General features: G+C 40.9%; 1 protein-coding gene across 2 annotated transcripts in view; it reads left to right on the forward strand.

Moving 5' to 3' along the window:
• Kap-alpha1 (karyopherin alpha1) overlaps positions 1 to 23,311 on the forward strand; it is an 88,841-nt gene that overhangs the window by 24,286 nt on the left and 41,244 nt on the right. For both annotated transcript variants that reach the window (XM_071695621.1, XM_071695615.1), the window contains exons 3-4: positions 5,699 to 5,920; positions 17,591 to 17,811. In XM_071695621.1, the coding sequence (XP_071551722.1) occupies positions 5,699 to 5,920; positions 17,591 to 17,811 (443 nt within the window). The remainder of the gene's footprint in view (positions 1 to 5,698; positions 5,921 to 17,590; positions 17,812 to 23,311) is intronic.

Below are 23,311 nucleotides of genomic sequence, written 5' to 3' on the forward strand. Positions count from 1 at the left end.
TGATCCACTTCCGCTTCCATGGTTCCATCCGCTACCAGATCCACTCCCAGATATCTAAAACACTTCACTTCCTCCAGTTTTTCTCCATTCAAACTCACCTCCCAATTGACTTGACCCTCAACCCTACTGTACCTAATAACCTTGCTCTTATTCACATTTACTCTTAACTTTCTTCTTTCACACACTTTACCAAACTCAGTCACCAGCTTCTGCAGTTTCTCACATGAATCAGCCACCAGCGCTGTATCATCAGCGAACAACAACTGACTCACTTCCCAAGCTCTCTCATCCCCAACAGACTTCATACTTGCCCCTCTTTCCAAAACTCTTGCATTCACCTCCCTAACAACCCCATCCATAAACAAATTAAACAACCATGGAGACATCACACACCCCTGCCGCAAACCTACATTCACTGAGAACCAATCACTTTCCTCTCTTCCTACACGTACACATGCCTTACATCCTCGATAACAACTTTTCACTGCTTCTAACAACTTGCCTCCCACACCATATATTCTTAATACCTTCCACAGAGCATCTCTATCAACTCTATCATATGCCTTCTCCAGATCCATAAATGCTACATACAAATCCATTTGCTTTTCTAAGTATTTCTCACATACATTCTTCAAAGCAAACACCTGATCCACACATCCTCTACCACTTCTGAAACCACACTGCTCTTCCCCAATCTGATGCTCTGTACATGCCTTCACCCTCTCAATCAATACCCTCCCATATAATTTACCTCTGTAAATTTACCTCTGTAATTTGAGCACTCACTCTTATCCCCTTTGCCTTTGCACAATGGTACTATGCACGCATTCCCCCAATCCTCAGGCACCTCACCATGAGTCATACATACATTAAATAACCTTACCAACCAGTCAATAATACAGTCACCCCCTTTTTTAATAAATTCCACTGCAATACCATCCAAACCTGCTGCCTTGCCGGCTTTCATCTTCCGCAAAGCTTTTACTACCTCCTCTCTGTTTACCAAATCATTTTCCCTAACCCTCTCACTTTGCACACCACCTCGACCCAAACACCCTATATCTGCCACTCTGTCATCAGACACATTCAACAAACCTTCAAAATACTCATTCCATCTCCTTCTCACATCACCACTACTTGTTATCACCTCCCCATTTACGCCCTTCACTGAAGTTCCCATTTGCTCCCTTGTCTTACGCACCCTATTTACCTCCTTCCGGAACATCTTTTTATTCTCCCTAAAATTTACTGATAGTCTCTCACCCCAACTCTCATTTGCCCTTTTTTTCACCTCTTGCACCTTTCTCTTGACCTCCTGTCTCTTTCTTTTATACTTCTCCCACTCAATTGCATTTTTTCCCTGCAAAAATCGTCCAAATGCCTCTCTCTTCTCTTTCACTAATACTCTTACTTCTTCATCCCACCACTCACTACCCTTTCTAAACAGCCCACCTCCCACTCTTCTCATGCCACAAGCATCTTTTGCGCAATCCATCACTGATTCCCTAAATACATCCCATTCCTCCCCCACTCCCCTTACTTCCATATATATATATATATATATATATATATATATATACACAATGAGATGTATAGGTAGGTACATGTGTTGTGTGTGGACATGTATGTATATACGTGTGTATGTGGGTGGGTATACACATGTATATGCGGGGGGAGGGTGTTGTTATTTCATGTGTGACGGGGTGGTGACGGGTATGAATAAGGGCAGACAATATGAATTTGTACATGTGTATATATGTATATGTCTTTGTGTGTATATATATATATATATATATATATATATATATGTATATATATGTATATATATATATATATATGTATATGTTGAGATGGATAGGTATGTATTTGTGCTGTGTGTGGACGTGTATGTGTATATACATGTGTACGTGGGTGGGTTGGGCCATTCTTTCATCTGTTTCCTTGCACTGCCTCGCTAATGCGGGAGACAGCGACAAAGTGTAATAAAATAGATGATATAAATGTAGGTGGGAGGCAAGTTGTTAGAAGCAGTGAAAAGTTTTTATCGAGAATGTAAGGCATGTGTACGTGTAGGAAGAGAGGAAAGTGATTGGTTCTCAGTGAATGTAGGTTTGCGGCAGGGGTGTGTGATGTCTCCATGGTTGTTTAATTTGTTTATGGATGGGGTTGTTAGGGAGGTAAATGCAAGAGTTTTGGAAAGAGGGGCAAGTATGAAGTCTGTTGGGGATGAGAGAGCTTGGGAAGTGAGTCAGTTGTTGTTTGCTGATGTTACAGCGCTGGTGGCTGATTCATGTGAGAAACTGCAGAAGCTGGTGACTGAGTTTGGTAAAGTGTGTGAAAGAAGAAAGTTAAGAGTAAATGTGAATAAGAGCAAGGTTATTAGGTACAGTAGGGTTGAGGGTCAAGTCAATTGGGAGGTAAGTTTGAATGGAGAAAAACTGGAGGAAGTAAAGTGTTTTAGATATCTGGGAGTGGATCTGGCAGCAGATGGAACCTTGGAAGCGGAAGTGGATCATAGGGTTGGGGAGGGGGCGAAAATCCTGGGAGCCTTGAAGAATGTGTGGAAGTCGAGAACATTATCTCGGAAAGCAAAAATGGGTATGTTTGAAGGAATAGTGGTTCCAACAATGTTGTATGGTTGCGAGGCGTGGGCTATGGATAGAGTTGTGCGCAGGAGGATGGATGTGCTGGAAATGAGATGTTTGAGGACAATGGATGTGCTGGAAATGAGATGTTTGAGGACAATGTGTGGTGTGAGGTGGTTTGATTGAGTAAGTAACGTAAGGGTAAGAGAGATGTGTGGAAATAAAAAGAGCGTGGTTGAGAGAGCAGAAGAGGGTGTTTTGAAATGGTTTGGGCACATGGAGAGAATGAGTGAGGAAAGATTGACCAAGAGGATATTTGTGTCAGAGGTGGAGGGAACGAGGAGAAGTGGGAGACCAAATTGGAGGTGGAAAGATGGAGTGAAAAAGATTTTGTATGATCGGGGCCTGAACATGCAGGAGGGTGAAAGGAGGGCAAGGAATAGAGTGAATTGGATCGATGTGGTATACCGGGGTTGACGTGCTGTCAGTGGATTGAACCAGGGCATGTGAAGCGTCTGGGGTAAACCATGGAAAGCTGTGTAGGTATGTATATTTGCGTGTGTGGACGTATGTATGTACATGTGTATGGGGGTGGGTTGGGCCATTTCTTTTGTCTGTTTCCTTGCGCTACCTCGCAAACGCGGGAGACAGCGACAAAGCAAAAAAAAAAAAAAAAAATGTAGGTGGGTTGGGCCATTCTTTCATCTGTTTCCTTGCGCTACCTCGCTGACGTAGGAGACAGCGACAAAGTATAATGAAAAAAATGTATATATATATATGTATACGTTGAAATGTATATGTGTGTATATGTGCGTGTGTGGACGTGTATGTGTATACGTGTGTATGTGGGTGGGTTGGGCCATTCTTTCGTCTGTTTCCTTGCACTACCTTGCTAATGCAGGAGACAGTGACAGAGTATATTAGATATAGATGAAAAATAGCACTCACTCAATCCTCCTGCACAACTTTTAGTTTCCATGCTAAATTATGTGCTAAATTATTAAATTCAGCCAGTCTATCACAATTTCTCCTCCATGCTTCAGCATTTCATCTTTAACAATATCCACTCCAGGTGCCTTTCCTACCTTCAGCCTCATTATTGCCTTTTTATATCCATTCTTGTTGTAAATCTTTTTTCTTTTATCCTCTACCTTCCATCCTCCATATGCATGCATGTAACAGCTGCTGCCTCACCTTCACCTACATTCATCAGTTCTTCAGAACTCATTCCATCTCCCTTTCATTCCACCATGCATGTCCCTTTTTATTCCTATATCTCAAGACCTTGTATCCAGCGACTAATTCTCCAACCTTTGACAGTCTTTCTCTCAACATTTTAAATACCTCATTCACATGACTGCATCCCCACATTTACTGCACTTCTATCTGAACTTTTGGTCACCCTCCTTTCATACTTCTTTCATTCTTTCTGATTCATCTGCTCACCATTCTTCCTTACATCATGCCTCTACTTCTCTGCGATGCTTTCTCCCAAAAGAACTATGAAATGGTCAGTCTCCAAAGAATCCTCTCATTACTTCAGCATCTAGCACAGCCTTTCTTGTCCTTTCATCAACTACCATATGATCAGTCAAATCTTTTTGCTTCTCTCTTCCATCATTTCTCATCTGTGTATGCTTATGGATCATCTTGATGAAAAAAGGCATTTACAAGGTTGCAGGGAATGAACCCTCTCTGAGCACAGACTTCCACAAGATAATGTTTATTCTCAATTGCTCTGGGCATTCTCCATTTACCAACAATCTCGCCAATTTCATCACATTCCACTTTTGCATTGTTATCACCCATTACAAACACCTTTCTCTCCATCTCAAAGCCATTCTCACAGTCATTCAAATTTCTTCAGAAATGCTGTATTTCATTCTTCCTTCACATAGTCTTCTTTTTCACATGCGCATATACCCATGCATGTTTCTGCCCAATATTCAATCAAAAATTCCTGTCAAGTTTCCTCTTTCCTTCGATGGTTCTATAATTTCACTTCTTGACTCAGTGAACATACATGGTATTACTGTAACACCCACACGATCTTAGAAACCCCACTTTTGTGGAAATAGCTAAGTCTGCCTCAAGGAAACTGGGGTTCCTGTTTAGATGTCTAAATTTCTTTTCTTCCAAACAAAAATGTATCTGCTCTCACAACTGGGATGCTTTTCTTCCAAACAAAAATGTATCTGCTCTCACAACTGGGATGCTTCTACCTCCGCTTCTTTACTTGGAAAGAGTTTAGTATAAAGCAGTCCAACTTATCAACTCTCCTGGGCTGATTAAAAATTTGACTACGTATGCTACACCAGAAGGTTGGTTCATTTTCCCTCTCCTTTAGGTATTACTTTGGGTTTTGCTCCCATGAGCTGGCTGCTTTTGGGCCACCACCACTAACCAGACCGTGCAGGATTGTGGAAGCTGTTGAGTCACTTTATTAATTTGTGGCCGTTAGCAAGTCAAGTGTGGGCTTTTTCGATAACTGTTTCTTTCTTTACACCTTGAAGCTGTGGAATTCTCTACGGTGTCATGTCTTTTGCAATAACTGTGAACTGACAGTTTTTGAAAGACATGTTTTTCCTTTCCCCAAAAATTTTTAAATACTTTTCCTTGTCTCTTCTTTTTCCCTTTCATTACCCTCATTCTATTATATTTAAGTCCCAGTCTTGTTCTGGACTTCTTTCTGACTTGAGCTTCCATTGTAAAAGCAGAACAAAACTAAAAACTTAAATTTGGATGTCGGATTTGTTATAGAGATCTAATTTTTCAGTAATTATTATTGGTAAGTGTTGTATTATTAATCAGTTTTTGAAAGTTAGTGTAACATGTTAATATTGTTCATGATTGATGAAGATAAGGGAATTCTATTGACTAGACGAGTTACTAACTTTAAGATTTTGATTTTCCATCCATACTGTATACAGATTACTTAAGGAGAGGACATTTAGTTAGAAATAAGCAGTACTGTACAGCAGTTGCAAACTGTCAGTTGTTGGCTGAAAAGTCAGCCCTGTACGATAAGTGCTTTAACTTAGTTTTCCTTTTCTTGTTCTCAATGATGATAATGATGACAAGCTCTGAAAGTATGATATCCTGCTTTACCTCAGGAGAGTAATCAGCAGGGTGGAGTTGTGGGTGGTAGCCTGATTACTTCAGAGATGGTTCAAGTTCTCTACAGTGATGACCTTGAAGCTCAGCTCAATGCCACACAGAAGTTTCGCAAATTACTTTCAAGGGAGCCGAATCCTCCCATAGATGAAGTTATCCAGACTGGCATTGTCCCAAAATTTGTTGAATTCCTTCAAAGAGATGGACATTGTACGCTGCAGGTAATTGATTTATGTCAGTTTTGTAGCCATTGCATGACCTTCAGTATATCCATTTCAGTGTTATGCTAGGGTAGCAGAGAATATTGTAATCACACTCTCTACCTCTAGATATTTTTCATCTACATGTGTGTTACTGTTTGTCATGGAACCTGATAAATCGGTTTTTGTATGTATGGTTCTCAGGTTAAGGACAATTGCATTTTTTGTATTTAATTGAAATCACAATGAAAGAAGTAGATATGGCAGTGGATAGAATGACGGGTTTGGAAGTGAGTTACAGAGTGTAATAAATGCTGCATTTCCCATCTGCTGCTTTTTTATTTTTAAAAGAAGAAATGGGGAATATGAGTGCACATATTAAAAAAGATAAAACTAGAAATACTGTATGAAATGAAATAGGTGAGCATGAGTTAGATAAAGAATCATTGTCATGTGCAATACATGAGTCGCAAGATGCTTGCCACATTTTTTTGTTAGCTGTCTTTCATCAGTGAACCTTCACTCCCAGTCCCTTAGCTATTGCATAAATGTTAATGCAGTTTTTGTTCTTTCATTGTCCTTTACTACATGCATATCTTCACCTGTTGCTCTGTAATAAAGTATACACCAAATATCATATTATATAGAATGATGGCTTCATGATAATGAAGCAACTTTCTTGAGATATGTGCTACTGCATGTGCATAAGTGTTTGTGATAGTTATCAATTTGCAGCACTTTTTTTGCTCTTACATTGTCAATTTTTACATCTATATGTTCAAATATAAGTATTATGTACTCCAGATCATGAATTTTTACCAATTTCACTGCAGTGAAGGTATATAAAATTTACGATATATAGCAAAATGAATGAAGTAATACTACACTGTATTCAACTTGTTTGCACCATATGAAGTAATACTAAAGTATTAAAATTATTTGCACCCTTTGGAGTAATACTACTGGGTATTAAGTTTGTTTGCAGGCTAATGTAGTAATGTATTTACTTTATGCTTACCTGCTCCATAATATTGTCATTTTGAGAATAAGCTTTGGAGAGGGAGATACTGATGAACAAGATGATACAGCTTACTAACCTTATTCATTCTAAAGTATCCTTGTACTGTAGTTTGATGTTTTCTCAACCTCTGTTTTTTATATTTGTATTTACTACATTATATTCTTGTGCATGTTGCTTTTCTTCTAATTGTTTGGTCTTATTGCTTGTGCTGGCCTGTCTTGAAAGTCCAAAAAAGTAGATGAAGTTGCAGCCAGTACATGACTTTGAACGTGTTTTCATCGTCATTCACGAAAATTATCTTTTTTTATAATAAAGAGGGCTGTTAGACACATGTATCATCATCGCTACTGATATCTATGGTATGAAAGGTGTACTTATTGTCATTAGAGCTATAATCTTAGTTTTCTTCATTTTCTTCATCTTTCAAGCTATACCTCTTCACTCCAAAGTGCATTGTGATGGACTGAGGTATTTTGATGATATACCTCATCAGGCGGATGGAACCATGGAAGCGGAAGTGGATCATAGGGTGGGGGAGGGGGCGAAAATTTTGGGAGCCTTGAAAAATGTGTGGAAGTCGAGAACATTATCCCGGAAAGCAAAAATGGGTATGTTTGAAGGAATAGTAGTTCCAACAATGTTGTATGGTTGCGAGGCGTGGGCTATGGATAGAGTTGTGCGCAGGAGGATGGATGTGCTGGAAATGAGATGTTTGAGGACAATGTGTGGTGTGAGGTGGTGTGATCGAGTAAGTAACGTAAGGGTAAGAGAGATGTGTGGAAATAAAAAGAGCGTGGTTGAGAGAGCAGAAGAGGGTGTTTTGAAATGGTTTGGGCACATGGAGAGAATGAGTGAGGAAAGATTGACCAAGAGGATATATGTGTCGGAGGTGGAGGGAACGAGGAGAAGAGGGAGACCAAATTGGAGGTGGAAAGATGGAGTGAAAAGGATTTTGTGTGATCGGGGCCTGAACATGCAGGAGGGTGAAAGGAGGGCAAGGAATAGAGTGAATTGGAGCGATGTGGTATACAGGGGTTGACGTGCTGTCAGTGGATTGAATCAAGGCATGTGAAGTGTCTGGGGTAAACCATGGAAGGCTGTGTAGGTATGTATATTTGCGTGTGTGGACGTGTGTATGTACATGTGTATGGGGGGGGGTTGGGCCATTTCTTTCGTCTGTTTCCTTGCGCTACCTCGCAAACGCGGGAGACAGCGACAAAAAAAAAAAAAAAAAAAAAAAAAAAAAAAAAAACTCATCAGGCATGTGTACGTGTAGGAAGAGAGGAAAGTAATTGGTTCTCAGTGAATGTAGGTTTGCGGCAGGGGTGTGTGATGTCTCCATGGTTGTTTAATTTGTTTATGGATGGGGTTGTTAGGGAGGTAAATGCAAGAGTTTTGGAAAGAGGGGCAAGTATGAAGTCTGTTGGGGATGAGAGAGCTTGGGAAGTGAGTCAGCTGTTGTTCGCTGATGATACAGCGCTGGTGGCTGATTCATGTGAGAAACTGCAGAAGCTGGTGTCTGAGTTTGGTAAAGTGTGTGGAAGAAGAAAGTTAAGAGTAAATGTGAATAAGAGCAAGGTTATTAGGTACAGTAGGGTTGAGGGTCAAGTCAATTGGGAGGTGAGTTTGAATGGAGAAAAACTGGAGGAAGTGAAGTGTTTTAGATATCTGGGAGTGGATCTGGCAGTGGATGGAACCATGGAAGCGGAAGTGGATCATAGGGTGGGGGAGGGGGCGAAAATTCTGGGAGCCTTGAAGAATGTGTGGAAGTCGAGAACATTATCTCGGAAAGCAAAAATGGGTATGTTTGAAGGAATAGTGGTTCCAACAATGTTGTATGGTTGCGAGGCATGGGCTATGGATAGAGTTGTGCGCAGGAGGATGGATGTGCTGGAAATGAGATGTCTGAGGACAATGTGTGGTGTGAGGTGGTTTGATCGAGTAAGTAACGTAAGGGTAAGAGAGATGTGTGGAAATAAAAAGAGCGTGGTTGAGAGAGCAGAAGAGGGTGTTTTGAAATGGTTTGGGCACATGGAGAGAATGAGTGAGGAAAGGTTGACGAAGAGGATATATGTGTCGGAGGTGGAGGGAACGAGGAGAAGAGGGAGACCAAATTGGAGTTGGAAAGATGGAGTGAAAAAGATTTTGTGTGATCGGGGCCTGAACATGCAGGAGGGTGAAAGGAGGGCAAGGAATAGAGTGAATTGGAGCGATGTGGTATACAGGGGTTGACGTGCTGTCAGTGGATTGAATCAAGGCATGTGAAGCGTCTGGGGTAAACCATGGAAAGCTGTGTAGGTATGTATATTTGCGTGTGTGGACGTGTGTATGTACATGTGTATGGGGGGGGGTTGGGCCATTTCTTTCGTCTGTTTCCTTGTGCTACCTCGCAAACGCGGGAGACAGCGACAAAGTATAAAATAAAAAAAAAAAAAAAACCTCATCAGGATGTAGCTCAACTATCCCTAATCAGGGACAGCACTTTCTGGGAGGACAATGATTGCCAGCCTGGCACACTAAATTTGATAAAAAAGTAATCTTGTGGCTTACTTAGCCATTGCCAACACATGGTATAAAAAACGTGACTCATGTATAGTTGATAAAAGGGTTTAAGAGAATGTTGAAGGAGAGGTCACTCACTATCAGTGCAAAGATGGGTTTATTTGAAGGTATTTGAATGATTTAAAAAGAAGAATGAGTAATGTGGAAGTTTAGAGTATAATTAGAGGATGTTGGGTATTCAAGAGGAATGGTGAGCAGCCTGGTTTAAAGAGAGGGATGTATATAAGTATGGATGAGTAGGAAAGATGGTCAGAGGGCATTACTGGATTGTATATGAATTGATAGGAAGGAGTAGGACCACTCCTGAAGTAGTTGTGGGGGTATGTGATTGAGTGTAAGAAAGTAAATTCTGTATTGATATGGGTAAAACTGAAAGTGAAAGAGAGAAATGGGTGATTATTGGTGCATATGCATCTGGTCATGAGAAGAAGGATCATGAGATGCAAGAGTTTTGGGAACAGCAGAGTGTGTGTGTTAGCCACTTAGATGCACGAGACCGGGTTATAGTGATAGGTGATTAAAATGCAAAAGTGAGTAATATGTCAGTTGAGGGAGTAATTGGTGTACATGGGGTGTTCAGTGTTGTAAATGGAAATGGTGAAGAGCTTGTGGATTTGTATGCTGAAAAAGGGCTGGGAATAGTAGGTTTGAAAAGGGAGATATATATAAATATACGTATGTGAGTAGAAGAGATGGTTGAAGGGTATTATTGGATTACATGTTGATTGATAGGCATGTAAAAGAGAGGGGCAGCTGCAGGGATGACTGAGCACTATCTTGTGGAGGCAAGGATGAAGATTTGTTGAGGTTTCCAGAAAAGAAAAGAGAATGTTGGGTAGAAGAGAGTGGTGAGAGTAAGTGAGCTTGGAAAGGAGTCTTGTGTGAGGAAGCACCAGGGGAGATTGAGTGTAGAATGGCAAAAGGTGAGAGCAGATGATATGTGGGGAGTTGGTGAGGAATGGGGTGTATTTAGGGAAGCAGTGATGGCTTGTGCAAAAGATACATGTGGCATGAGAAAGGTTGGAGGTGGGCAGATTAGAAAGGGTAGTGAGTGGTGGAATGATGAAGTAAGATTGTTAGTGAAAGAGAGGAGAGAGGTGTTTGGACGATTTTTGCAGGGAAGTAGTGCAAATGACTGGGAGATGTATAAAAGAAGGAGGCAGGAGGTCAAGAGAAAGGTGCAAAAGGTGAAAAAGAGGGCAAATGAGAGTTGGGGTGAGAGGGTATCATTAAATTTTAGAGAATAAAAATATGTTTTGGAAGGAGGTAAATAAAGTTCGTAAGACGAGAGAACAAATGGGAACTTTGGTGAAGGGGGCTATGGGGAGGTAATGACAGGTAATGGTGAAGTGAGAAGGAGATGTAGTAAGTATTTTGAAGGTTTGTTGAATGTGTTTGATGATAGAGTGGCAGATATAGGGTGTTTTGGTCGAGGTAGTGTACAAAGTGAGAGGGTCAGAGAGAATGGTTTGGTAAACAGAGAAGAGGTAGTGAAAGCTTTGTATAAGATGAAAGCTGGCAAGACGGCGAGTTTGGATGGTATTGCAGTGGAATTTATTTAAAAATGGGGGTAACTGTGTTGTTGACTGGTTGGTGAGGATATTCAATGTATGTATGGTTCATGGTGAAGTGCCTGAGGATTTGTGGAATGCATGCATAGTGCCATTGTACAAAGGCAAAGGGGATAAAGGTGAATGTTCAAATTACAGAGGTATAAGTTTGTTGAGTATTCCTGGGAAATTATATGGGAGGATATTGATTTAGAGGGTAAAGGCATGTACAGAGCATCATATTTGGGAAGAGCAGTGGTTTCAAAAGTGGTAAAGGATGTGTGGATCAGGTGTTTGCTTTGAAGAATATATGTGAGAAATAATTAAAAAACATGGATTTGTTTGTAGCATTCATGGCTCTAGAGAAGGCGTATGATAGAGCTGATAGAGATGCTTTGTGGAAGGTATTAAGAGTATATGGTGTGGGAGGTAAGTTGCTGGAAGCAATGAAAAGTTTTGTTAGGATGTAAGGCATGTGTACGTGTAGGAAGAGAGGAAAGTGATTGGTTCTCAGTGAATGTTGGTGTGCGGCAGGAGTGTGTGATGTCTCCATGGTTGTTTAATTTGTTTATGGATGGGGTGGTTAGGAAGGTAAATGCAAGAGTTTTGGAGAGAGGGGCAAGTATGCAGTCTGTTGTGGATGAGGGGGCTTGGGAAGTGATTCATTTGTTGTTCGCAGATGATACAGTGCTGGTGGCTGATTCATGTGAGAAACTGCAGAAGCTGGTGACTGAGTTTGGTAAAGTGTGTGAAAGAAGAAATCTGAGAGTAAATGTGAATAAGAGAAAGATTATTAGTTTTAGTAGAGTTGAAGGACATTAATTGGGAGGTAAGTTTGAATGGAGAAAAACTGGAGGAAGTGAAGTGTTTTAGATATCTGGGAGTGGATTTGGCAGCGGATGGAACCATGGAAGCGGAAGTGAGTCACAAGTTGGGGGAGGGGGTGAAGGTTTTGGGAGCGTTGAAGAATATGTGGAAGGCAAGAACATTATATTGGAGAGCAAAAATGAGTGTTTGAAGGAATAGTGGTTCCAAAAATGCTATGTGGTTGCAAGGCATGGGCTATAGATAGGGTTGTGCGGAGGAGGGTGGATGTGTTGGAAATGAGATGTTTGAGGACAATATGTGGTGTGAGGTGGTTTGATCAAGTAAATGATGAAAGGGTAAGAGAGATGTGTGGTAATAAAAAGAGTGTGGTTGAGAGAGCAGAAGAGGGTGTATTGAAACTGGTCACATGGAGAGAATGAGTGAGGAAAGATTGACCAAGAGGATATATGTGTCAGAGGTGGAGGGAACGAGGAGAAGTGGGAGAGAAATTGGAGGTGGAAGAATGGAGTGAAAATGACTGAGTGATAGGGGCCTGAACATACAGGCATGCAAGGAATAGAGTGAATTGGAATGATATGGTATGCTGGGTTGACTTGCTATCATTGGATTGAACGAGGGCATGTGAAGCGTTTGGGGTAAACCATGGAAAGTTTTGTGGGACCTGGATGTGGAAAGGGATTTGTGGTTTTGGTGCATTATACATGACCGCGAGAGACTGAGTGTGAACAAATGTGGCCTTTGTTTTCTTTACCTAACACTACCTTGCACACGTGTGGGGGAGGTGGGTGCCATTTCATGTGTGGCAATGGGAATGGATGAACCCTGCAGGTATGAATATATACATGTGTATATATGTGTGTCTGTGTATGTATATATATGTATACTTTGAAATGTATAGGTATGTATATGTGCGTGTGTGGGTGTTTATGTATATACATGTGTATGTGTGTGGGTTGAGCCAATTTTTTGTCTGTTTCCCTGCGCTACCTCACTGATGCAGGGGACAGCGACTGAGTATGATAAAAAAGAAATGATAAAAAAAGAAAGGTGCAAGAGGTGAAAAAGAGATCAAATGAGAGTTAGGGTGAGAGAGTATCATTAAATTTTAGGAAGGATAAAAATATGTTTTGGAAGGTGGTAAAGAAAGTGTGTAAGACAAGAGAACAAATGGGAACATCTGTGAAGGGGGCAAATGGGGAGGTAATAACATGTAGTGATGAGGGGAGAAGGAGATGGAGTGAATATTTTGAAGGTTTGGTGTGCTAAGTGAGAGGGTCAGGGAGAATGGTTTGGTAAACAGAGAAGAGGTAGTGAAAGCTTTGCAGAAGATGAAAGTCAGCAAGGTGGCAGGTTTGGATGGTATTGCAGTGGAATTTATTAAAAAAGGGGGGGTGACTGTGTTTTTGATTGGTTGGTAAAGATATTCAATGTATGTATGGATCATGGTGAAGTGCCTGAGGATTGGCAGAATGCATGCATAGTGCCATTGTACAAAGGCATAGGGGATAAAGGTGAGTATTCAGATTGCAGAGGCATAAGTTTGTTGAGAATGCCTGGGAAATTATATGGGAGGGTATTGATTGAGAGGGTAAAGGCATGTACAGAGCATCAGATTGGGGAAGAGCAGTGTGGTTTCAGAAGTGGTAGAGTATGTGTGGATTAGGTGTTTGCATAGAGGAATGTATGTGAGAAATACTTAGAAAACAGACGGATTTGTATGTGGCATTTATGGATCTGGAAGAGGCATATGATAGGGTTGATAGAGATGCTTTGTGGAAGGTTTTAAGAGTATATGGTGTGTGACGTAAGATGCTAGAAGCAGTGAAAAGTTTTGTTAAGGATGTAAGGCATGTGTACGTGTAGGAAGAGAGGAAAGTGATTGGTTCTCAGTGAATGTAGGTTTGCGGGTGTGTGATGTCTCCATGGTTGTTTAATTTGTTTATGGATGGGGTTGTTAGGGAGGTAAATGCAAGAGTTTCGGAAAGAGGGGCAAGTATGAAGTCTGTTGGGGATGAGAGAGCTTGGGAAGTGAGTCAGTTGTTGTTTGCTGATGATACAGCGCTGGTGGCTGATTCATGTGAGAAACTGCAGAAGCTGGTGACTGAGTTTGGTAAAGTGTGTGAAAGAAGAAAGTTAAGAGTAAATGTGAATAAGAGCAAGGTAATTAGGTACAGTAGGGTTGAGGGTCAAGTCAATTGGGAGGTAAGTTTGAATGGAGAAAAACTGGAGGAAGTAAAGTGTTTTAGATATCTGGGAGTGGATCTGGCAGCGGATGGAACCATGGAAGCGGAAGTAGATCATAGGGTGGGGGAGGGGGCGAAAATCCTGTGAGCCTTGAAGAATGTGTGGAAGTCGAGAACATTATCTTGGAAAGCAAAAATGGGTATGTTTGAAGGAATAGTGGTTCCAACAATGTTGTATGGTTGCGAGGCATGGGCTATGGATAGAGTTGTGCGCAGGAGGATGGATGTGCTGGAAATGAGATGTTTGAGGACAATGTGTGGTGTGAGGTGGTTTGATCGTGTAAGTAACGTAAGGGTAAGAGAGATGTGTGGAAATAAAAAGAGCGTGGTTGAGAGAGCAGAAGAGGGTGTTTTGAAATGATTTGGTCACATGGAGAGAATGAGTGAGGAAAGATTGACCAAGAGGATATATGTGTCGGAGGTGGAGGGAACGAGGAGAAGTGGGAGACCAAATTGGAGGTGGAAAGATGGAGTGAAAAAGATTTTGTGTGATTGGGGCCTGAACATGCAGGAGGGTGAAAGGAGGGCAAGGAATAGAGTGAATTGGATCGATGTGGTATACCGGGTTGACGTGCTGTCAGTGGATTGAATCAGGGCATGTGAAGCGTCTGGGGTGAACCATGGAAAGCTGTGTAGGTATGTATATTTGCGTGTGTGGACGTGTATGTATATACATGTGTATGGGGGTGGGTTGGGCCATTTCTTTCGTCTGTTTCCTTGCGCTACCTCGCAAACGCGGGAGACAGCGACAAAGAAAAAAAAAAATATACACATATACATACCCAAAATGTAGGTTTTCGGCAGGGGTGTGTGATGTCTCCATGGTTGTTTAATTTGTTTATGGTTGGGGTTGTTAGGGAGGTGAATGCAAGAGTTTTGGAAAGAGGGGCAAGTATGAAGTCTGTTGGGGATGAGAGAGCTTGGGAAGTGAGTCAGTTGTTGTTCGCTGATGATACAGCGCTGGTGGCTGATTCATGTGAGAAACTGCAGAAGCTGGTGACTGAGTTTGGTAAAGTGTGTGAAAGAAGAAAGTTAAGAGTAAATGTGAATAAGAGCAAGGTTATTAGGTACAGTAGGGTTGAGGGTCAAGTCAATTGGGAGGCAAGTTTGAATGAAGAAAAACTGGAGGAAGTAAAGTGTTTTAGATATCTGGGAGTGGATCTGGCAGCGGATGGAACCATGGAAGCGGAAGTGGATCATAGGGTGGGGGAGGGGGCGAAAATTCTGGGAGCCTTGAAGAATGTGTGGAAGTCGAGAACATTATCTCGGAAAGCAAAAATGGGTATGTTTGAAGGAATAGTGGTTCCAACAATGTTGTATGGTTGCGAGGCGTGGGCTATGGATAGAGTTGTGCGCAGAAGGATGGATGTGCTGGAAATGAGATGTTTGAGGACAATGTGTGGTGTGAGGTGGTTTGATCGAGTAAGTAACGTAAGGGTAAGAGAGATGTGTGGAAATAAAAAGAGCACGGTTGAGAGAGCAGAAGAGGGTGTTTTGAAATGGTTTGGGCACATGGAGAGAATGAGTGAGGAGAGATTGACCAAGAGGATATATGTGTCGGAGGTGGAGGGAACGAGGAGAAGTGGGAGACCAAATTGGAGGTGGAAAGATGGAGTGAAAAAGATTTTGTGTGATCGGGACCTGAACATGCAGGGGGGTGAAAGGAGGGCAAGGAATAGAGTGAATTGGATCGATGTGGTATACCGGGGTTGAAGTGCTGTCAGTGGATTGAATCAGGGCATGTGAAGCGTCTGGGGTAAACCATGGAAAGCTGTGTAGGTATGTATATTTGCGTGTGTGGACGTATGTATATACATGTGTATGGGGGTGGGTTGGGCCATTTCTTTCGTCTGTTTCCTTGCGCTACCTCGCAAACGCGGGAGACAGCAAAAAAAAAAAAAAAAAAAACACATACCTAGAAATATACATATATACATGTGTACATATTCATACTTGCTTGCCTTCATCCATTGCTGTCACTACCCTGCCACACAGGCAATTGCCATTTCCCATGATAGGGAGGTAGCATCAAGAACAGATGGTTGAGCCTCAGAAGGAAAATCTTCATTTGGTCTGTGTCTCTGTTCCATCTTTTGGAAAAGTGAAATAGGAGGGGAGGATTTCCATCATCCCCCCCAAGTCTCCTTTCCAAGCTTACTTACTCTCATGACTCTTTCCTCCCCGACATTCTTTCTACGTTTTTGAAAACCTCTTCAAATCTGCACCTTCATGTCCACAAGATAGTGATCAGATATCCCACCAGCTTCCCCTCTCAGCATATTAACATCTAAAAGTCTCTTTTTTACACGCCTCTCAATTAATTTGTAATCTAATGGTGCCCCTTGACCATATCGCCCACTCACATACACATGCTTGTGTATATCTCTTTTTAAATAAGTATTCCCAGTCACCAGTCTTTTTTTTTTTCAGCACAAATCTACGAGCTCTTCTCCATTTTCATTCACAACACTGAATGCCCCATGTGAACCAATTTACCCTCAACTGCCACATTACTCACCTTTGCATTCAAATCACCCATCACATATACCCGGTCTTGAGCACCAAAATTGCTGACTCACTCCTTCAGCTGCTCCCAAAACACTTACCTCTCGAGATCTTTCTTTTTATGACCAGGCTGTATAAACGCTAATAATCACTCATCTCTCACCATCTACTTTTAGTTTTACCTACATCAATCTAGAGTTTACTTCTTTACACTGTCACGTACTCCCACAACTACTATTTCAGGATTAGTGCTACTCCTTCCTTATCTCTTGTCCTCTCACCAATGCCTGATTTTATTTCCAAGACATTTCCAAACCATTCTTATCCTTTACCATTGAGCTTTGTTTCACTCAGAGCCAGGACATCCAGGTTTCTTTCCTTAAACATACTACTTATCTCTCCTTTCTCATCTTAGTTACATCCACACACATTTTGACACCCCAGTCTGAGCCTTTGAGGACGACAAACACTCCCTGCTTGAATCCTTCTGTTTCTTCCTTTAGAAATTGAAAAATGAGAAGGTGAGAGTTTTGAGCCCCCTGCTCTATCCCCCTTAGGTCACCTTCTAAGACATGTGAGAAGTATTCTTTCTCCCATATTCCTGGGGATATATTGATTCATAACATTAAGGAAATTTAGGTTAAAGGTTTACTTTTTCATATGTGTTTTATATTATAGCATTGTACAATGTGTACATAAGTTGACAATGTACCTTATTTCTCAAGTGTTTTAAGTGTGAAATGTTTCAAGTTGAAATTTTGCAAGTTAGGGTGTAGATGTATTTCCAAGATTTTGATGATGTATATTTACAAGGTAGAGAGAGAGAGAGAGATTTGGAAAATTTGGCAGTTACACATAATCTTGACAGTATTATTCTGTTGGAATACTTCATGAAGAATTGTGGGGCTCAGGACTGAAGTTATCTCAGACAAAGTCAGTTATACCCTCTGAAGATTTTGCTAATAATCTTCTGTTGTTTCAGTTTGAGGCAGCTTGGGCACTAACCAATATAGCATCTGGCACCAGCACACAGACTCGGATTGTGATAGAAGCAGGTGGTGTCCCCATCTTTATCCGTCTTTTGAGTTCAGATTTTGAGGATGTCCAAGAACAGGCAGTATGGGCTCTTGGAAATATTGCAGGAGATTCCCCAGATTGCCGAGATTATGTATTGTCGGAGAATATCCTAATGCCTTTATTACAGTAAGTTTCAAGATTTTGATATGCACTATAAATAGTTTAATTGTATGTACATTATGAATTTATTTGCATTTCTATATTGGAAGATATTTTCATTAGATAATTGCATAGTAACCCCTTGCTTCTGTGATTTTTTTCAATTGTAGTTCAAAAGACAATTTTTTTATTGTAGTTTTGCATTAATTTCCTATGGGCAGATTAACACAAAATATCTATATGAATATATGAATTTGTAAGATACATCAAATTAAAAAAGGCTGTAATTATTTTCCAGAGTTATATTGTTCAACTGATCTGGATGCTAAGTTGCTAACGTGGGAAATGGTATGAATGTGTGTGGAAAAAATTAAAGTTATGAGAACTTTAATAAACTCTTTGTACAAGCATTTGATCATAAAAAAGGATTTCATTACATTTGTTTATGGAAGGAACTTGTACAGAAAATTTGAGAAATATAGAAATAAGACATGTTAATTGAGAAATGGTTAGGATTGTTTCATATTAATCCACTCTCTGTCATCAGTAGAGCAATTTTGATGTTGAAGCATGTCTTCTCATTCAAAAATTCATCTTCACTGGTATCCTTAACAGATTCTTCATGATCAAAACTTAGGGGGTCATTGCCATTTAACATTTTGAGGGATCATGAATCATAGGAATGGTTTAGGAAGAGGCTAAAACTTTTAATCTCGTGAGTCCACGTATGTATTTGCCTTTCATTTGCTGGGGATTGTAAGACTTCTTGTGCTGCCATCTCTTGACAGAAAATAAAAAGGCGTGTACAGATGGAGTGTAGTGGTAAGGTATGGTGGCTAGTGACAAACCTGTGTGTGGATGAGACTGTGACTTGTTTGCTGAGAGTGGAGTTGAAGAAGGTTGTAAGTGTGTTTTTATGATGTTTGTAAGCATAGGCGATTTAAGGTAAATTTGAGGGATAGTGAAGTAATGGTGTTTGAAAGGAAACAGTGAAAGCAATACTTTGAGGTGGTTTGGGGTTGTGGAAAGAATGGAAGACTGGGAGTTTGCAAGAAGAGTTGGTATGAGAGGATGTGCAATTCTGCTATCACCAGGAGTATGGGGAGTGTTACGGAGCATGGGTGGAATGGATCAAGAATAGTGTAGGTGAAAGGAAAGATTGGGATTGTGAATTATGCATGTGTATGTGTTTATGCACCTGTGAATATGAAGACTGTATGAGGAAAGGATGAAATGAAGCTTTTCTGGAGGAATTTGAATGACTGCATAAACAATTTTGAGAATGAGATGAATGTGGTCATATTGGGTGATATAAATGCAAAAGTGGGATGTGATGGAATTGGCAAGATAGGAAATGGGAAGTGCCTGAAGTATATGGCAGCTGGAGAGTGAATGTGTGCAATTAAGGTCATTGTTCATTCCGTCCTGATGCTCACCAAAGCAGGAGAGGCCATTGAATTTAAAGAAGTTTTTGACTCGTGGTGGGACATTAGGCAACATAAATGCCCTTCTTGTTAAAAAAGATAAAGGAATAGGTAGATCTTTCTTTTGTTAATGTTTTGGCATGCTTTTCTGTTAAACTTAGTACAGTAAATTAACTCAGATTGTTGAGTTAGTCCTTTTGATTTATGGATGGCATTATACATTAGGAAACTTTCATATCATGAGTACCAAAATAAAGTTTGGGGGATGAATATTAGATGTGAAGCAGTAGCTTACATTAAATTTTGTTAGTCTTCATTACTTTTTGATATTTTGGTGAGTTTGCTCTCTTAAGGGTTTTTATGTTTTATGATAAGATTAGAATGTGTGGAAGTCGAGAACATTATCTTGGAAAGCAAAAATGGGTGTGTTTGAAGGTATAGTGGTTCCAACAATGTTATATGGTTGCGAGGCGTGGGCTATAGATAGAGCTGTGCAGAGGAGGGCGGATGTGCTGGAAATGAGATGTTTGAGGACAGTATGTGGTGTGAGGTGGTTTGACCGAGTAAGTAAAAATAGGGTAAGAGAGATGTGTGGTAATAAAAAGAGTGTGGTTGAGAGAGCAGAGGGGGGTGTTTTGAAATGGTTTGGTCACATGGAGAGAATGAGTGAGGAAAGATTGACCAAGAGGATATATGTGTCAGAGGTGGAGGGAACGAGAAGTGGAAGACCAAATTGAAGGCGGAAGGATGGAGTGAAAAAGATTTTGAGTGATCAGGACCTGAACATGCAGGAGGATGAAAGGCATGCAAGGAATAGAGTGAATTGGAATGATGTGGTATACCGGGGTCGACGTGCTGTCAGTGGATTGAACCAGGGCATGTGAGGCGTCTGGGGTAAACCATGGAAAGTTCTGTGGGGCCTGGATGTGGAAAGGGAGCTGTGGTTTCAGTGCGTAATTACGACAGCTAGAGACTGAGTGTGAACGAAAGCGGCCTTTGTTGTCTTTTCCTAGCGCTACCTTGCGCACATGAAGGGGAGGGGGTTATTATTTCATGTGTGGCGGGGTGGCGATGGGAATGAATAAAGGCAGACAGTATGAATTATTTCATGTGTATATATGTATATGTCTGTTTGTGTATATATATGTATACGTTGAGATGTATAGGTATGTATATTTATGTGTGTGGACGTGTATGTATACACATGTGTATGTGGGTGGGTAGGGCCATTCTTTCGTCTGTTTCATTGCACTACTTTGCTAATGCGGGAGACAGCGACAAAGCAAAATAATAAATAAATATGATAAGATAACATGATATTTTAAATTTCTAAAAGGGGAAACATAAGAAAAGAGTTATGCGGGGAGTGCACATCCTCCTCGAAGGGATGAATATTAGGTGTGAAGCAGTAGCTTACATTAAGTTTTGTTAGTCTTCATTACTTTTTGATATTTTGGTGAGTTTGCTCTCTTATGGGTTTTTATGTTGTATGATAAGATAACATGATATTTTAACTTTCTAAAAGGGGAAACAGAAGAAGGAGTCATGCGGAGAGTGCTCATCCTCCTCGAAGGCTCAGGTTGGGGTGTCTAAGTGTGTGTGGATGTAACCAAGATGAGAAAAAAGCAGAGATAGGTAGTATGTTTGAGGAAAGGAACCTGGATGTTTTGGCTCTGAGTGAAATGAAGCTCAAGGGTAAAGGGGAAGAGTGGTTTAGGAATGTTTGTGAGTAAAGTCAGGGGTTGGTGAGAGGACAAGAGCAAAGGAAGGAGTAGCACTTCTTCTGAAGCAGGAGTTGTTAACTCTTGATTGATATGGATAAAACTGAAAGTGGATGGAGAGAGATGGGTGATTATCGGTGCCCATGCACCTGGTCATGAGAAGAAAGATCATGAGAGGCAAGTGTTTGTTTTGGGAGCAGCTGAGTGTGTTAGCAGCTTTGATGCACAAGACCAGGTTATAGTGATAGATGATTTGAATGCAAAGGTGAGTAATTTGGCAGTTGAGGGTATAATTGGTGTATATGGGGTGTTCATTGTTGTAAATGGAAATGGTGAAGAGCTTGTAGAATTGTGTGCTGAAAAAGGAGTGGTGATTCGGAACGCCTGGTTTCAAAAAGAGAGATATACATAAGTATACATATGTAAGCAGGAGAGATGGCCAGAGAGTGTTATTGGATTATGTGTTAATTGATAGGTGCATGAAAGAGAGACTTTTGGATGTTAATGTGATGAGAGGGGCTACTGGAGGGATGTCTGATAAATATCTTGTGGAGGCAAAGGTGCAGATTTGTAGAGGTTTTTAGAAAAGAGAAAATGTTGGGGTGAAGAGAGGGGTGAGAGTAAGTGAGCTTGGAAAGGAGACTTGTGTGAGGAAGTACCAGGAGAGATTGAGTGCAGAATGGAAAAAGGTGAGAGCAAATGATGTAAGGGGAGTGTAAGGGATGTATTTAGGGAAGCAGTGATGGCTTGTGCAAAAGATGCTTGTGGCATGATAAGCATGGGAGGTGGGCAGATTAAAAAGGTTAGTGATTGGTGGGATGAAGAAGTAAGATTGTTAGTGAAAGAAAGGAGAGAGGCATTTGGATGATTTTTGCAAGGAAGTTGTGCGAATGACTGGGAGATGTATAAAAGAAAGAGGTAGGAGGTCAAGAGAAAGGTGCAAGAGGTGAAAAAGAGGGCAAATGAGAGTTGGGGTGAGAGAGTATCATTAGATTTTAGGGAGAATAAAAAGATGTTTTGGAAGGAGGTAAATAAAGTGCGTAAAACAAGAGAACAAATGGGAACATCGGTGAAGGATGCTAATGGGGAGGTAATAACAAGTAGTGGTGATGTGAGAAGGAGATGGAGTGAGCATTTTGAAGGTTTGTTGAATGTGTTAGATTATAGAGTGGCAGATATAGGGTGTTTTGGTCAAGGTGGTGTGCGAAGTGAGAGGGTCAGGGAGAATGGTTAGGTAAACAGAGAAAAGGTAGTGAAAGCTTTGCAGATGATGAAAGCCAGCAAGGCAGCGGGTTTGGATGGTATTGCAGTGGAATTTATTAGAAAATGGGGTGACTGTGTTGTTGACTGGTTGGTAAGGATTTTTCACTGTATGTATGGTTCATGTTGAAGTGCCTGAGGATTTGTGGAATGCATGCATAGTGCCATTGTACAAAGGCAAAGGGGATAAAGGTGAGTATTCAAATTACAGAGGTATAAGTTTGTTGAGTATTCCTTGGATATTATATGGGAGGGTATTGATTGAGAGGGTAAAGGCATGTACAGAGCATCAGATTGGGGAAGAGCAGTGTGGTTTCAGAAGTGGTAGATGATGTGTGGATCAGGTGTTTGCTTTGAAGAATGTGAGAAATACTTAGAAAAACAGATGGATTTGTATGTAGCATTTATGGATCTGGCGAAGGCAAATGATAGGGTTGATAGAGATGCTTTGTGATAGGTATTAAGAGTATATGGTGTTGGAGGTAAGTTGCTAGAAACACTGAAAAGTTTTTATCAAGGATATAAGGCATGTGTACGTGTAGGAAGAGAGGAAAGTGATTGATTCCCAGTGGATGTCGTTTTGCGACGGGTGCGTGATGTCTCCATGGCTGTTTAATTTGTTTATGGATGGGGTTAGGAGGTGAATGCAAGAGTTTTGGAGAGAGGGGCAAGTATGCAGTTTGTTGTGCATGAGAGGGCTTAGAAAGTGAGTCAGTTGTTGTTCGCTGTTGATACAGCACTTGTGGCTGATTCTGTTTAGAACTGGTGAGAAACTGGAGAAGTTAGTGACTGAGTTTGGTAAAGTGTATGAAAGAAGAAAGCTGAGAGTAAATTTAAATAAGAACAAGGTTATTAGGTTTGGTAGGGGTGAGGGACAAGTTAATTGGGATGTGAGTTTGAATGGAGAAAAACTTGAGGAAGTGAAGTGTTTAAGGACAAAATGTGGTGTGAGGTGGTTTGATCGTGTAAGTAACGAAAGGGTAAGAGAGATGTGTGGTAGTAAAAAGAGTGTGGTTGAGAGAGCAGAAGAGGGTGTGTTGAAATGGTTTGGACTCATGGAGAGAATGAGTGAGGAAAGATTGACAAAGAAGATATATGTGTCAGAGGTGGAGGGAAGGAGAA

Source organism: Panulirus ornatus, chromosome 4, assembly GCF_036320965.1.
Source record: "Panulirus ornatus isolate Po-2019 chromosome 4, ASM3632096v1, whole genome shotgun sequence".
In the NCBI taxonomy this organism is placed as follows: domain Eukaryota; kingdom Metazoa; phylum Arthropoda; class Malacostraca; order Decapoda; family Palinuridae; genus Panulirus; species Panulirus ornatus.